The sequence below is a fragment of the Schistocerca gregaria genome, chromosome 2, assembly GCF_023897955.1.
Source record: "Schistocerca gregaria isolate iqSchGreg1 chromosome 2, iqSchGreg1.2, whole genome shotgun sequence".
In the NCBI taxonomy this organism is placed as follows: Eukaryota; Metazoa; Arthropoda; class Insecta; order Orthoptera; family Acrididae; genus Schistocerca; species Schistocerca gregaria.
The window spans coordinates 88,241,024-88,253,783 of NC_064921.1; the positions used below are offsets into that span (position 1 = coordinate 88,241,024).

The 12,760-nt window shown below is 36.4% G+C and overlaps 1 protein-coding gene across 1 annotated transcript in view; it reads right to left on the reverse strand.

The window, feature by feature from the left end:
- LOC126336384 (secretion-regulating guanine nucleotide exchange factor-like) overlaps positions 1-1,981 on the reverse strand; it is a 101,140-nt gene extending 99,159 nt beyond the window's left edge. The window contains exon 1 of the mRNA XM_050000005.1: positions 1,889-1,981. Coding sequence (XP_049855962.1) covers positions 1,889-1,906 — 18 coding nt within the window. The 5' untranslated portion in view covers positions 1,907-1,981. The remainder of the gene's footprint in view (positions 1-1,888) is intronic.
- Between the last annotated feature and the right edge of the window lie 10,779 nt (positions 1,982-12,760).

The following is a 12,760-nucleotide window of genomic DNA, read 5'->3' on the forward strand; positions in this document are numbered from 1 at the left end:
TTTGAGTTTCAAGGGTTTAAAAATAAAAACCTCTGTTTTTGATCAATTGATGACTGTTTTAAAATGCTGTAGCTGAAAAACTATACAACCAAGAAAGCTCAAACTTGCACCATTGTTTTACTCTAAAAATTCCCTTCAATTTGATATGTAACATGACTATGCTACCTAAATCTGTAAATTATAAACTATTCAAAAAAAATTTTTTTTGAAATTTGCAAAATACGTACCCTCGGATTTTTTTAATGAAAATTGTATGTGTTGTCCAGTCTAACTGACTACATGTATGCAAAATTCCAAGATGGGATCTCAATGGGTTCTTGTAAAAAATAATATTTTACTACCACAATACACACTTGTGAGGTAAAATGCAGAATATTTCTAGGCTATGAATACTAAGGTAGGCCTACGTAATTTTAACAAACTTAAATTATTATGTTAGCCTTTTTATGCAACATTACCCTCTTATTGTTTGTTAATTCATTAAATGATATTTTAATGCGAGAATAAAAAATATAAAAAAATAACAAGTTAACAATCTTACAATTTTTTACGACATTCACTCTTTTATTATAAAAAAAAAAAAAAAAAACCATGAGATTTTCATACAGGGTCAAGGCTCTAGTTTTGGCTGCTACCCCACTTATGGCCACCTTGATGTAACGGGTGCAATTTTAAGCGCCTTTGAAATACCAGCCAGTCCTACCATATATTATAATAAGCAATATGAAATGTGCTATTCAATTGTCTATAGAAACATTTCTTTGTTTGGTCTTGTTGGAAGTCACCATTTAATGAAAAGATCTGTGTCGCAAAAGTTGAGTTATGTAGTAGTGTTTTTCTTTAAGCAAGACACAATCTGTTTTTTGTATTCTACATGTTGTACAAAGCAACAGAAGAAACGTAATTAATTGAGAGGTAAGATTAAATATTATATTTTCATTACCTACAAGTTAAACATGATAAAACCTTAAAACATGTAATTAATGTGGCCACAAGTAGGGCCTCGACCCTAAATTAAAATATGTATGAAATAATCATAGCAAAATTCAGACTGTTAGTTGATTTGAGATGGAATGATCCATGTACAGTTTCCCAAAGCAATATACCTGGGGAGAAATTGTACACAGGACCCCAGCTGTTACAAACAGAGAACAGAAGACATGAAAGAACTTTTGGCCTTGACATCACCTGTTCACCAGAACTACTTTCAGAACCCTCTTTCTTCTGACAATGCTGCAAATATTGTGCAGAGATTGTAAATAAATTATTGTTCACTGTCTTTTAAATTTTCATAGCACCAAATAAAATCCTTTAACCGGATGTATCACAAGCATTACAACGCGGGATTGTGACCCTTAAACTGGGTCTATGACTGGATGTAATCATTTGAAATTATTAATTTGTGTCAGGTAAAAGTATTCTGTCCAAATAGACGATAAAAAAGCGGTTTAAAAAGAACAGCTGGATTTTGTATAACAGTCCTAGTAAAAGATTAAAAATTTCAAAACAAGAATTTCTGTAAATAACTACTACCACGCTACTTTTATTGTCTATGGAAAACGTAATTTTAAGTGTGACAACAGATATCTAAATTTTATTGGAGTAAACTGAGTGACTGCTGTTAAGGAATACAAATAAAGTGACGCTGTATCTGTAAGTATACTATCCGCTTTACTTGTTGATATACAAAAAGTACCCAAACACGACATAAATTATGGACAGTTTTACGGCTTACAGTTCAATTCACATAAAAAAATTAATTGCATCCAAAAGCGACACACAAGTCAGTAAGTTCACACAGTAACGATCATTAATTGTCTTTCATAACCCTTTAATCTCTACGACACCCTCCAGTGAAAAAATTGACTTTAGCTGTACATTTACTAACCCAAGCAAGTAACTTCATTTTCAATTCTATGAACTCATGTCACAATGTTTGTAAACAGAAAAAACAACAGTTTGTGCACATTGCAACCAGAGATGTACTTTATTTTAGTAATTTAAGTTCATTCTGTTTGTGGTGCTCTTTATTAGACTGTAGTGAAACAATACATTAATTACAGTTTCTTATTACGATTAATGAAGGCAGTGAACTCTTAAGCATACAGATATTTTATACGTATATAAATTTACAAATGTCAATATTCGATATGTCAGAGATTTCAGCCGAGTTTCGTTTCCACAAGACTGAATTATTTACGTGTACATATTTGGTTAGCAATCGATAAAGTGCGCGTAATTTGTAAAAGTTATAAAAGAGGAATAAAACTTATGTTTTGATCTATACTACGCTATAGCTAGCGGAAATTGCGGAGAGGGGACATCGGGATTTGTCCGAAAATTTTAAAACTGGCCACAGTCGCCAGTTTAGTATAGGTCACGCAGGAGGACTTAAACAACGAAACTAAAGATACGTAACAGCAAGAAAAAGACAGAGACTGAAGAGATGATGGAGGACAAACGCACAGTATCATAGATTACTCACGGCTCAGGTAAGACACCCTCGACTACAAATGAATACTATAGGCTGCACCAAAATTCCCATTACTCGCCAATTCTTACATCTGTGTGAAATGCTCTCTCAACAGAATGAATCTGATGAGAGGAGGGTGTACCATCAGATTACAACCGTCTAACTCCAGGTGGTCTGCGTGCAATCCGTCACTTTCATGGCACAAAATTATTCGCCTCCAGGTGTGATGTGATATTCGATGCAGCATTGCTGGCTTGATAGAAGAAAATGCATTCCGAATATCAACTTTGAGGTCCTCAGTTGTCTGATAACGATTCTGGGCGACTTTCTGTTTGATGTGCCCCATAATGTATTATCTCACATCTGATCGGGACTTTTAGGGGGTTGGGTGGGGCGATTTCCGATACCTCGGTAGCGCAGGTAATGCTCTTCCAATCCATCTGTCTCTGAACACATCGGTAAGGTATTCCCTTATGCATATTCCGAAATGCGCCGGCGGTCCATCTTATTGGAACCAGATACGAGCAAGAGGTCCCAAACGTTCCAGTTCCAGTCACTTAGCGTGGAGTGATACGTTCCCCGATTCACTGGCATGGCAGCATGAGTTTCTGGATTTTCAAAGAAATATGGACCGATCAAATTCGTGGCACACATTGCAGCCCATATCATGTCACAGAGAGGATTCATATCCAGTTCCTCAAAGAAGTGTGGGTTCTCTTTACTTCACAAATAAACATATCTATCTTTGCACTATGGTACACGGCACATTCGTTTGACAACAAAACTTTTCCATACTTGGGAATTGTGTCGAAGATCTCCAGTAACCGCGCACAGGAGTGACGCCGATTCTCGAAATCTTGGTCATTCAATTCATCCCCAAACGAGCGTCTGAACGGTTTTAGGTTTAAGTCTGTTCGCATATGTCGCCGTAAAGTCGTTAATCAGGTATTCATTTCCCGTGATCGCTTGCGTAGCGACTTTTTCAACGAATGTTGCAACTACCGCACATGTGTCTGCTCCTCTTCTCAGTCTTCCAGAGTGTGGCCTGTCTTTTATGGAACCAGTCTCAAACAGCTTCTTCTTCCAATGTAATATTGTTGCTTTCGGTTGTGCAGCCATATTACATCTAATGGTGAAATCATTTCGAACATTTCTTAGTGTTTTCCCAGTGTGAGCTCGTTCATGAACCCAGATACTAACGACGATTCGTTGTTCCAGGCTGTAAGTGGATTCATCAACCATTCTTCTCACTGATAAATATCACCTGCAACAAGAAAAATCAGTTATTACACAGTTAGTTGGAGGTAATGAGGCTTTGGTACAACCTGTATAGAAGGATAAACTTTCAAGAGGTGACTTACGACTATGAGGTGCTCCTTAATAGCTACAAGAGGATAACAAGCAAAAGAACAGGGGGAAACGATAATTGAAAATTCCAGAGAAGACTTGTGAAGAGACAAAGACAGTAAAGCCTGCAATACCGACAAGTATAAGCTGGGACGAAAACAACAAAAGCAACATGCATAAGGGAACATAGCTAATTCTGATACAATTACGAACATCTCACAAAATAAACATAAGAAGACAAATATGGAACCATATGTAGTGTACACTGAAAGTCACTACAGTGGCTGTGGGTGAACGCATTTATACAAAACTTCCAATTATGAAATGTGATATTGTGAATGTGTCTGCTATTGGAAAGAACCACATAAAAATAGAGCTTGCAGAAAGTGATACAGCAAATCAGGTAGTACAGGAAAAAGTTTTCAACGAAAATAATTGACATGTGTACATTTCCACACATAGAGTGGACAAACAAGATGTAATTATGGATGTTGACTTTTCAATATGTGATGAAGAAATGTTGAATGTTATTATTAGTGAATTTAAAGTTATGAAGGTTCCAAGGTTTTCATAGCGAGTCACCCAAAATAGAATTTAAACGCCCAGGAAAAATCAAACTTGTTTATTAGAATATGAAGGTAAACTTTACTGGACTCCTGTATATGTCCATGTAGTGAGTTGTTTACTGTATACTGTGTACACTTGCTGTGAGACAATGTTTCACATGCCTACACTACAGCCCCTTTACCAATCAGTGCAGAAGACAGACAAGATGCGAAAGATGTTGTGGACAACACACATCCTAGGAATGTCCATCTCTGTACGTTGTATGGTTTCACTGCCAAGAAAATCATTCAGCCAAAGACAGAAGATGCCATTAATACATCAGAATAAAAAATAAAGGAAAAGCCGCTTACAACAATGTATAAAGAAGTAAGCAACATGGTAAATTTGTATAGCTCCACCACTGAAACATAAAATTCAGTAGTACAGGAATCTTCTGAAGATTAGCCAGGTATGCAGCGCTGGATAAGCAGCACTGAAGAACTTCCTCCACTAAAGAGAATGCGTGACACACACCAGGAAATGAATGTAAGAAAATGACTGAAGCCGAGATCAACCCACTTCACACCTCAATGCAACATGAGGACGAACATGGTCTCACGAGATAACACCAGCAACTAAAGTGCATTTTGTTCAGCTCATGTATCTTCTCAGGGCCCAACACAGCCAAAAATTTCATATCCAGAAACACCTTTAGCTCATAAAGTGAACATCGCTAAGACCAACAGACGATCACAAGTTAGTGGATTTTGTTTTCATTTTAATATTGACTACAATGATGCAACTAAACCCAACAAGAGGCGAAAATATTCAACAACAAAAAATTAGGAAAAACATCAGACTGGATATGAAACAAGATAACGCTTCAAATTTAATAGTGGAATGCATGATCAAAGGTATCCAATACAGAAAATTTGCTACAAGAATTACAACAAAATGAAGTAAATCTTGCATCACTCTCAGAAACGTGGTTAAGCCTACTTCAGTTATAATGTTTGCAACATACCACACTATAAAAAAGGACAGAATGGATGGGAGGGGAGACATAGCGATTCTTGTCCAGAGGAATCATTCTTAAGCAATTTCACCCATACAACTACCATTGCACGGAGAGCTTCAAGCTGTAGCTGTTAGAAGTCATTCACATATGTACAGTTTCTCACTTATATCTGGTTACTGCCCGTGTCAAGTACCGGAATTCAGAAATAACATGAAGAAATATTTTTAGACAGATGCAACCACCATATCTTTAGCTTTAATGTACATAATGTGTTATGGGGGTGTAAAGTTACAAATGGCTACTGGACGCCTCAGGAAGAGATAACTGAGGACTATGGGTTAGTATTATTTATTTATCTCTTGTTCCGGTGATCCATGTTGTGACACTATCAGAGGATATGGAAGGTGTCAATTTTACAAGTTTTTGGCCAGAATTTACGGTAATACATAACATGAAACAAAAACAGTAACTTATTCCCACTACAAAAAAAAATACGTTTTAGAGATAGAGTTTACAAAACAAAAAACAGTAGACAGTAACTTAGGTCCCACTACAAAAATACATTTTGGAGATAGATAAAGATTACAAAATAATAAGTGTTACAGGGAAATAAATATTGCAAAATATATGTTTACAATAAAAATATACAGTATTACAAATACAAATTTTGGCATACATTTGCAATTTACAATACAAGAGATGTTAAACACTGTAGTTCAGGAACTCTTCTAATGTATAAAATGATCCTTGCAATAGGAACTGCCTTAAGGTTTTTTTTAAAACAAGAGATCATCATCTACCAAACACTTAATTCTTGAAGGGAGGGCATTAAAAATCATACAGCCACTGAAATGGACTCCTTTCTACACCATACTTAGATTTGGCTGTTCATAGTGGATATCATTTTTCCTTCTAGTATTGTGACTGTGATATGCACTATTCAGCTTAAAGATGGATTTTTCTTTCCTTATGAAGCACATCAACGAGAATATATATTGCACAGTGGACATTAGTATTTAAAGCTTCTTAAAAAGATTCCTGGATGTGGCTCTAGGGTGGACTCCACACATGATCCTTATGGCTCTTTTTTGTACACACAGTACTTTTTTAGCCAGTGACTGATTTCTCCAAAATATAATTCCAAATGCCATAATTGAATGAAAGTAACCATACGCTGACTTCATGGTTCCCATATTTCTATAAGAAGAAACAATGCGCAATGCGTATGTTGCTGAACTTAGTCTTTTGCACAGATCCACGATGTGGTTTGACCAATTCAGTTTGCTATCAATATGCAAGCCTAGGGTATTTTGAGGAATCTACCCTGGTTATTGTCTGCTCATCTATCTTTACAAATATTTCCTCATCTTTGGATGTTTTGTGGAACTGAATTGTTTTACAGTAATTTAAAATAAGACCATTAATGTTGAATAAGTTCACCATTTCATTTAAAACTTTATTTGCTGTTACCTCAAGTTTATCTACTGAATTATCAATAAGTAGTGTAGTATCATCCGCGAAAATGGTGAATCTACAATATTCCGTAGAGAGAGGAAGATCATTTATAAATATAAAAAAAAGTAGGTGGTCCAGAACTGAGCCCTGCGGCACTCCACATGTGATGGTACCCCATTCTGAAGATACTGGGACACCATCTTGACTATCTTCTACAACTTTTTGTTTCCTGTTTGACAGATATGAGTCGAACCATTTCCCTACTGCAACACTTATACCGAGATGTGCAGCTTTTTGTAAAAGAATTTGGTGATTTACACAGTCAAATGATTTTGTTAGGTCACAAAATATGCCAATCACTTTCAGTTTTTGTTGATAGATTCCAAGAGTTTGCCAGTAAATGCAAATATTGCATCTTCTATTGACAAACCTTTCTGAAATCCAAACTGATTTTTGCTGAAGCTGTTGTGTTCACTGAGATGCTTAACTATCCTGGCATGCATTAGTTTCTCTAAAACCTTTGAAAAGCTTGTCAGTAGTGATATTGGCCTATAGTTAGCAGTATCCATCTTATTCCCTTTCTTATACAGCGGTTTTACAACTGCATACTTAAGCCCCTCAGGAACTATTCCTTGCTTAAGTGATGCATCAAAAATGTGGCAAAGGACTTTACTTACATGGCTGGAGCAGTATTTTAATAATTTGTCACATATGTTGTCAATTCCACCAGAGTTTTTACTTTTCAGGGATTTAATAACTCTTTCAATTTCTTGAGCAGTGACTGTTTTTACCTTCATGCGTTGTACTGAACCAGGTACTCTAGCTTTCAAAAGATTGATGGCTTGCTTCATGGACCCATGTAAACCTATTTTTTCTGTTACTGTTAAAAATTATTGTTGAATGTGTCTGCACCTGTTTTTGGATATCTAACAAGATTACCCTCACTTTTGATTGGGATATTTTCACTACAAACTGCATTTTTCCTCGTTTCCTTCTTTAAAAATTTCGAGATAATTTTTACTTTATTGCTAGAGTTGTCAATTTCTGCCTTCAAGCACATGTTCTTTGCTGCCTGAATGGTCTTATTCAGAACTTTATTGTAGATTTTATAGTGTGTAATCCTACTGTTATCATTTGAACTCCTGGCTGCAGCATATAGTTCTCCTCTTGTTTTACAAGAGATTTTGATGCCTTTAGTAATCCAAGGCTTGTTTTCAGATTTGAACAGGTTTTCTCTCACTGATTTTTTAGGAAATGCTTCTTCAAAAAGGATTGTAACTTCATTGATACATATATTAAAATTTGATGAAGTTACAAGCCTTTTTGAAGAAGCATTTCCTAAAAACTCAGTGAGAGAAAACCTGTTCAAATCTGGAAACAAGCCTTGGATTACTAAAGGCACTTAATGGTAGAAAATCCTACCACAGTATCCAGTCCAGACAGATGAAAGACACCAGTAGGCCTAAACATATGTTCACCAGAACTGGCTACATTAGCTTACTGGACAGTTCAGAGTGATACACTTGCCTCAGGTCATCTTCCAATGGAAATTAACTTAGGAGTTGCTCCTGTGTTTGGCAAGAAATTAGAGAAAAGTGGAAAATGGAGAATAAAGAAGCGCAATGGTGCGCAACTCGACATGGACTCAGTATTTTATTTAACAACTAATTGTATATCACAATGTAGAAGATGATTATAAAATATTTATCAAACTCATAAACAAAACAGCTTATGAAAGAATCCTGCTGAAGAAAATATCAAAGAAATCAATAAAAGATCCAAGTATTTGATGGGATGCATAATGTTTAAGAGACACTCCAGCAAGAGAAATCGCATAGAGAGACTACAGACAAAACCAGTCACTCAGTAATAACTTACAATATGAGAAAACAGATCACCAGATGAAATGTGCTTTAAAGGAAACGAAGAAAGAGAGCTGCACAGCACTTGGTAATGAATTACATGAAGCTACAAGTCTTTTTATTAAAGCTCAAAATGAGACTGACTTGCAACACAAAGTAGAAATAACAAAAGAAGAAGCAGGAAAATGGTTTAGAGATAACTGTTTATTTCTAAATCAGAAAAAAACAATATGGATGAATTTCAGCCACGTATCGATTAAAGTAAAGCCTAATATAGTTTTGAAACTTGGTGAACAGAAGATTTTACAAACTTCAAACACAAAATTTTTAGGTATCTGGTTAGACGAGTATGTTAAGTGGGACAAACATATTGAAATGCTCAATGAAAAGCTAAGTAAATGTTGCTATATACTCAGAGTGCTGCAATGAAAAAAGTAATATGTGCTTATTATTCTCTTATGCATAGTATATTCCGGTATGGTGTCTTATTTTGGGGCAATTCAAGTCTGGCAAACTGGTCACTCATTATTCAAGAATAGTGAAGGGGGCTGCACCAAGAGAGCCCCACAGGGAAATTTTCTAAGAATTTCAATAATAATATCGCTTCCACCTTTATATACCTACGAAAGTATATGCTTTTTCAAATCTCACCCCAATTTTCTTCTTTAAATAGTGAGTCCCATGACTACCCAACAAGACACGGGAATGATTTCCACAGAGAAACACACAAAACAGCCCAATATCACAAAAATGCAATATATCACCCCAAAATCCTTTTTACTGCTCTTCCCTTTAGCATCAAAACGATATAAAAGTTTTACATTTTTAAAAATGAGCTTAAAAATGTCGTTAAGAGAATGTTTTTACAATTTTGCAGAGTACATGGATTATCAGAACATAGTGGACAATGATAATGATAATTCATATTTGAACAAATGTATGAAAATAGTCTGCCTGCACACACTAAAATTAATTAATTATTGTTTGTTCTGTTATTCTCTACTATAGTGGTCAATGATAATGATAGGTCATATATAAAAAAAAAGTATGAAAATGTGTTGTTGTTGCTGTTGTTATAGTCTTCAGTCCTGAGACTGTACTTCTGCATGTGCAATGTTCATACAAAGAAGACCATCAGTTCGTTAAAGGATATGAGAGCTGAAGAAACTATGACCTAATGTACTGAAAGCTGAAACAAGAACTTTCGCATTTAAGTAAGTGTTAGGTAGCATGACTCCTAGTCCCTTAAGATGTTACCTTATGAGATCTTAGATAACATGGAAATGCATTTTGGAGATCTTCAGAATATTTAGTTTATAGAGTTGCTTGATAAGAATCAGTTTGGAAATTATAAATCAAATTTCCCAATAAGGAAATTGGACGAGCCTTCTCACAACTTAGCTATTCTTCAAGGTCTAAAAAGTTGTTGTTGTGGTCTTCAGTCCTGAGACTGGTTTGATGCAGCTCTCAATGCTACTCTATCCTGTGCAAGCTGCTTCATCTCCCAGTACTTACTGCAACCTACATCCTTCTGAATCTGCTTAGTGTATAACATCTCTCGGGGTTCCTCTACGATTTTTACCCTCCACGATGCCCTCCAACACTAAATTTGTGATCCCTTGATGCCTCAAAACACATCCTACCAACCGGCCCCTCCTAGTCAAGTTGTGCCACAAACTTCTCTTCTCCCCAATTCTATTCAATACCTCCTCATTAGTTATGTGATCTACCCATCTAATCTTCAGCATTATTCTGTAGCACCACATTTCGAAAGCTCCTATTCTCTTCTTGTCCAAACTATTTATCCTCCATATTTCACTTCCATACATGGCTACACTCCATACAAATACTTTCAGAAATGACTTCCTGACACTGAAATCTATACTCAATGTTAACAAATTTCTCTTCTTCAGAAACGCTTTCCTTGCCATTGCCAGTCTACATATTATATCCTCTCTACTTCAACCATCATGAGTTACTTTGCTCCCCAAATAGCAAAACTCCTTTACTACTTTAAGTGTCTCATTTCCTAATCTAATTCCCTCAGCATCACCCGACATAATTCGACTACATTCCATTGTCCTTGTTTTGCTTTTGTTGATATTCATCTCATATCGTCCTTTCAAGACACTGTCCATTCCGTTCAATTGCTCTTCCAAGTCCTCTGCTGTCTCTGACAGAATTACAATGTCATCGACGAACCTCAACGTTTTTATTTCTTCTCCATGGAGTTTAATACCTACTCCGAATTTGTCTTTTATTTCCTTTACCGATTGCTCAATATACAGATTGAATAACATCGGGGACAGGCTACAACCCTGTCTCACTCCCTTCCCAACTGCTTCTTCCCTTTCATGCCCCTCGACTCTCATAACTGCTATCTGGTTTTTGTACAAATTGTAAATAGCCTTTCGCTCTCTGTATTTTACCCCCGCCACCTTTAGAATTTGCAAGTGAATATTCCAGTCAACATTGTCAAAAGCTTTCTCTAAGTCTACAAATTCCAGAAACGTAGGTTTTCCTTTCCTTAATCTATTTTCTAAGATAAATCGTAGGGTCAGTATTGCCTCACGTATTTCAACATTTCTGTGGAATCCAAAGTGATCCTCGCCGAGGTCGGCTTCTACCAGTTTTTCCATTCATCTGTAAAGAAATCGTGTTAGCATTTAGCAGCTTTGACTTATTAAACTGATAGTTCGGTAATTTTCACATCTGTCAACATCTGCTTTCTTTGGAATTGGAATTATTATATTCTTCTTGAAGTCTGAGGGTATTTCAGCTGTCTGATACATCTTGCTCACCAGATGGTAGAGTTTTGTCAGGACTGGCTCTCCCAAGGCCGCCAGTATTTCCAATAGAATGTTGTCTACTCCCGGGGCCTTGTTTTGTCTCAGGTCTTTCAATGCTCTGTCAGACTCTTCACGCAGTATCATATCTCCCATTTCGTCTTCATCTACATCCTCTTCCATTTCCATAATATTGTCCTCAAGTACATCGCCCTTGTATAAACCCTCTATATACTCCTTCCACCTTTCCGCCTTCCCTTCCTTGTTTAGAACTGGGTTTTCATCTGAGCTGTTAATATACATGCAAGTGGCTCTCTTTTCTCCAAAGGTCTCTTTAATTTTCCTGTAGGCAGTATCTATCTTACCCCTAGTGAGATAAGCTTCTACATTCTTACATTTGTCCTCTAGCCATCCCTGTTTAGCCATTTTGCACTTCCTGTCGATCTCATTTTTGAGACGTTTGTATTCCTTTTTCCCTGCTTCATTTACATCGTTTTTATATTTTCTCCTTTCATCAATGAAGTTCAGTATTTCGTACCCAAGGATTTCTACAAGCCCTCATCTTTTTACCTACTTGATCCTCTGCTGCCTTCACTACTTCATCCCTCAGAGCTACCCATTCTTCTCCTACTGTATTTCTTTTCCCCAGTCCTGTCAATCTTTCCCTTATCCTCTCTCTGAAACTCTGTACAACCTCTGGTTTAGTCAGTTCATCCAGGTACCATCTCCTTAAATTCCCACATTTTTGCAGTTTCTTCCGTTTTAATCTGCAGTTCATAACAAATAGATTGTGGTTGGAGTCCACATATGCCCCTGGAAATGTCTTACAATTTAAAACCTGGTTACTAAATCTCTGTCTTACCATTATATAATCTATCAGTGTGTTCCCTGCCGCCGTTGGATAAGCAGATGCAGCAGCAAGTCGTATACCCTTAGCTTACTTATTTGTTACATAGTTTAATTCTTAATTTCTTTGCGTGTTTTTGGTACTTGCATTGTTTAATTCATAAATTTCGGGCCTATTTTAGTATTTGAGAGTTGTAGCATCGCGCTTTAGTGTTTACTTCGTAGATTCTTACTTAAATTGTGTGTGATTTTCGTATAGGAGGTGTAATTTCGACTTTTAGTTACTGTAATCGTAAATTCAGGCAGATTGTAGCGCAGTCGTTAGGCATTTGTACATGTTAGTTAATACATTCTTTGCGTGTTTCGCTTGCGTTATCTAGGCACGGACTCGTGTTTCAGTAACTGTTGTTCAACATCAATTAGAATG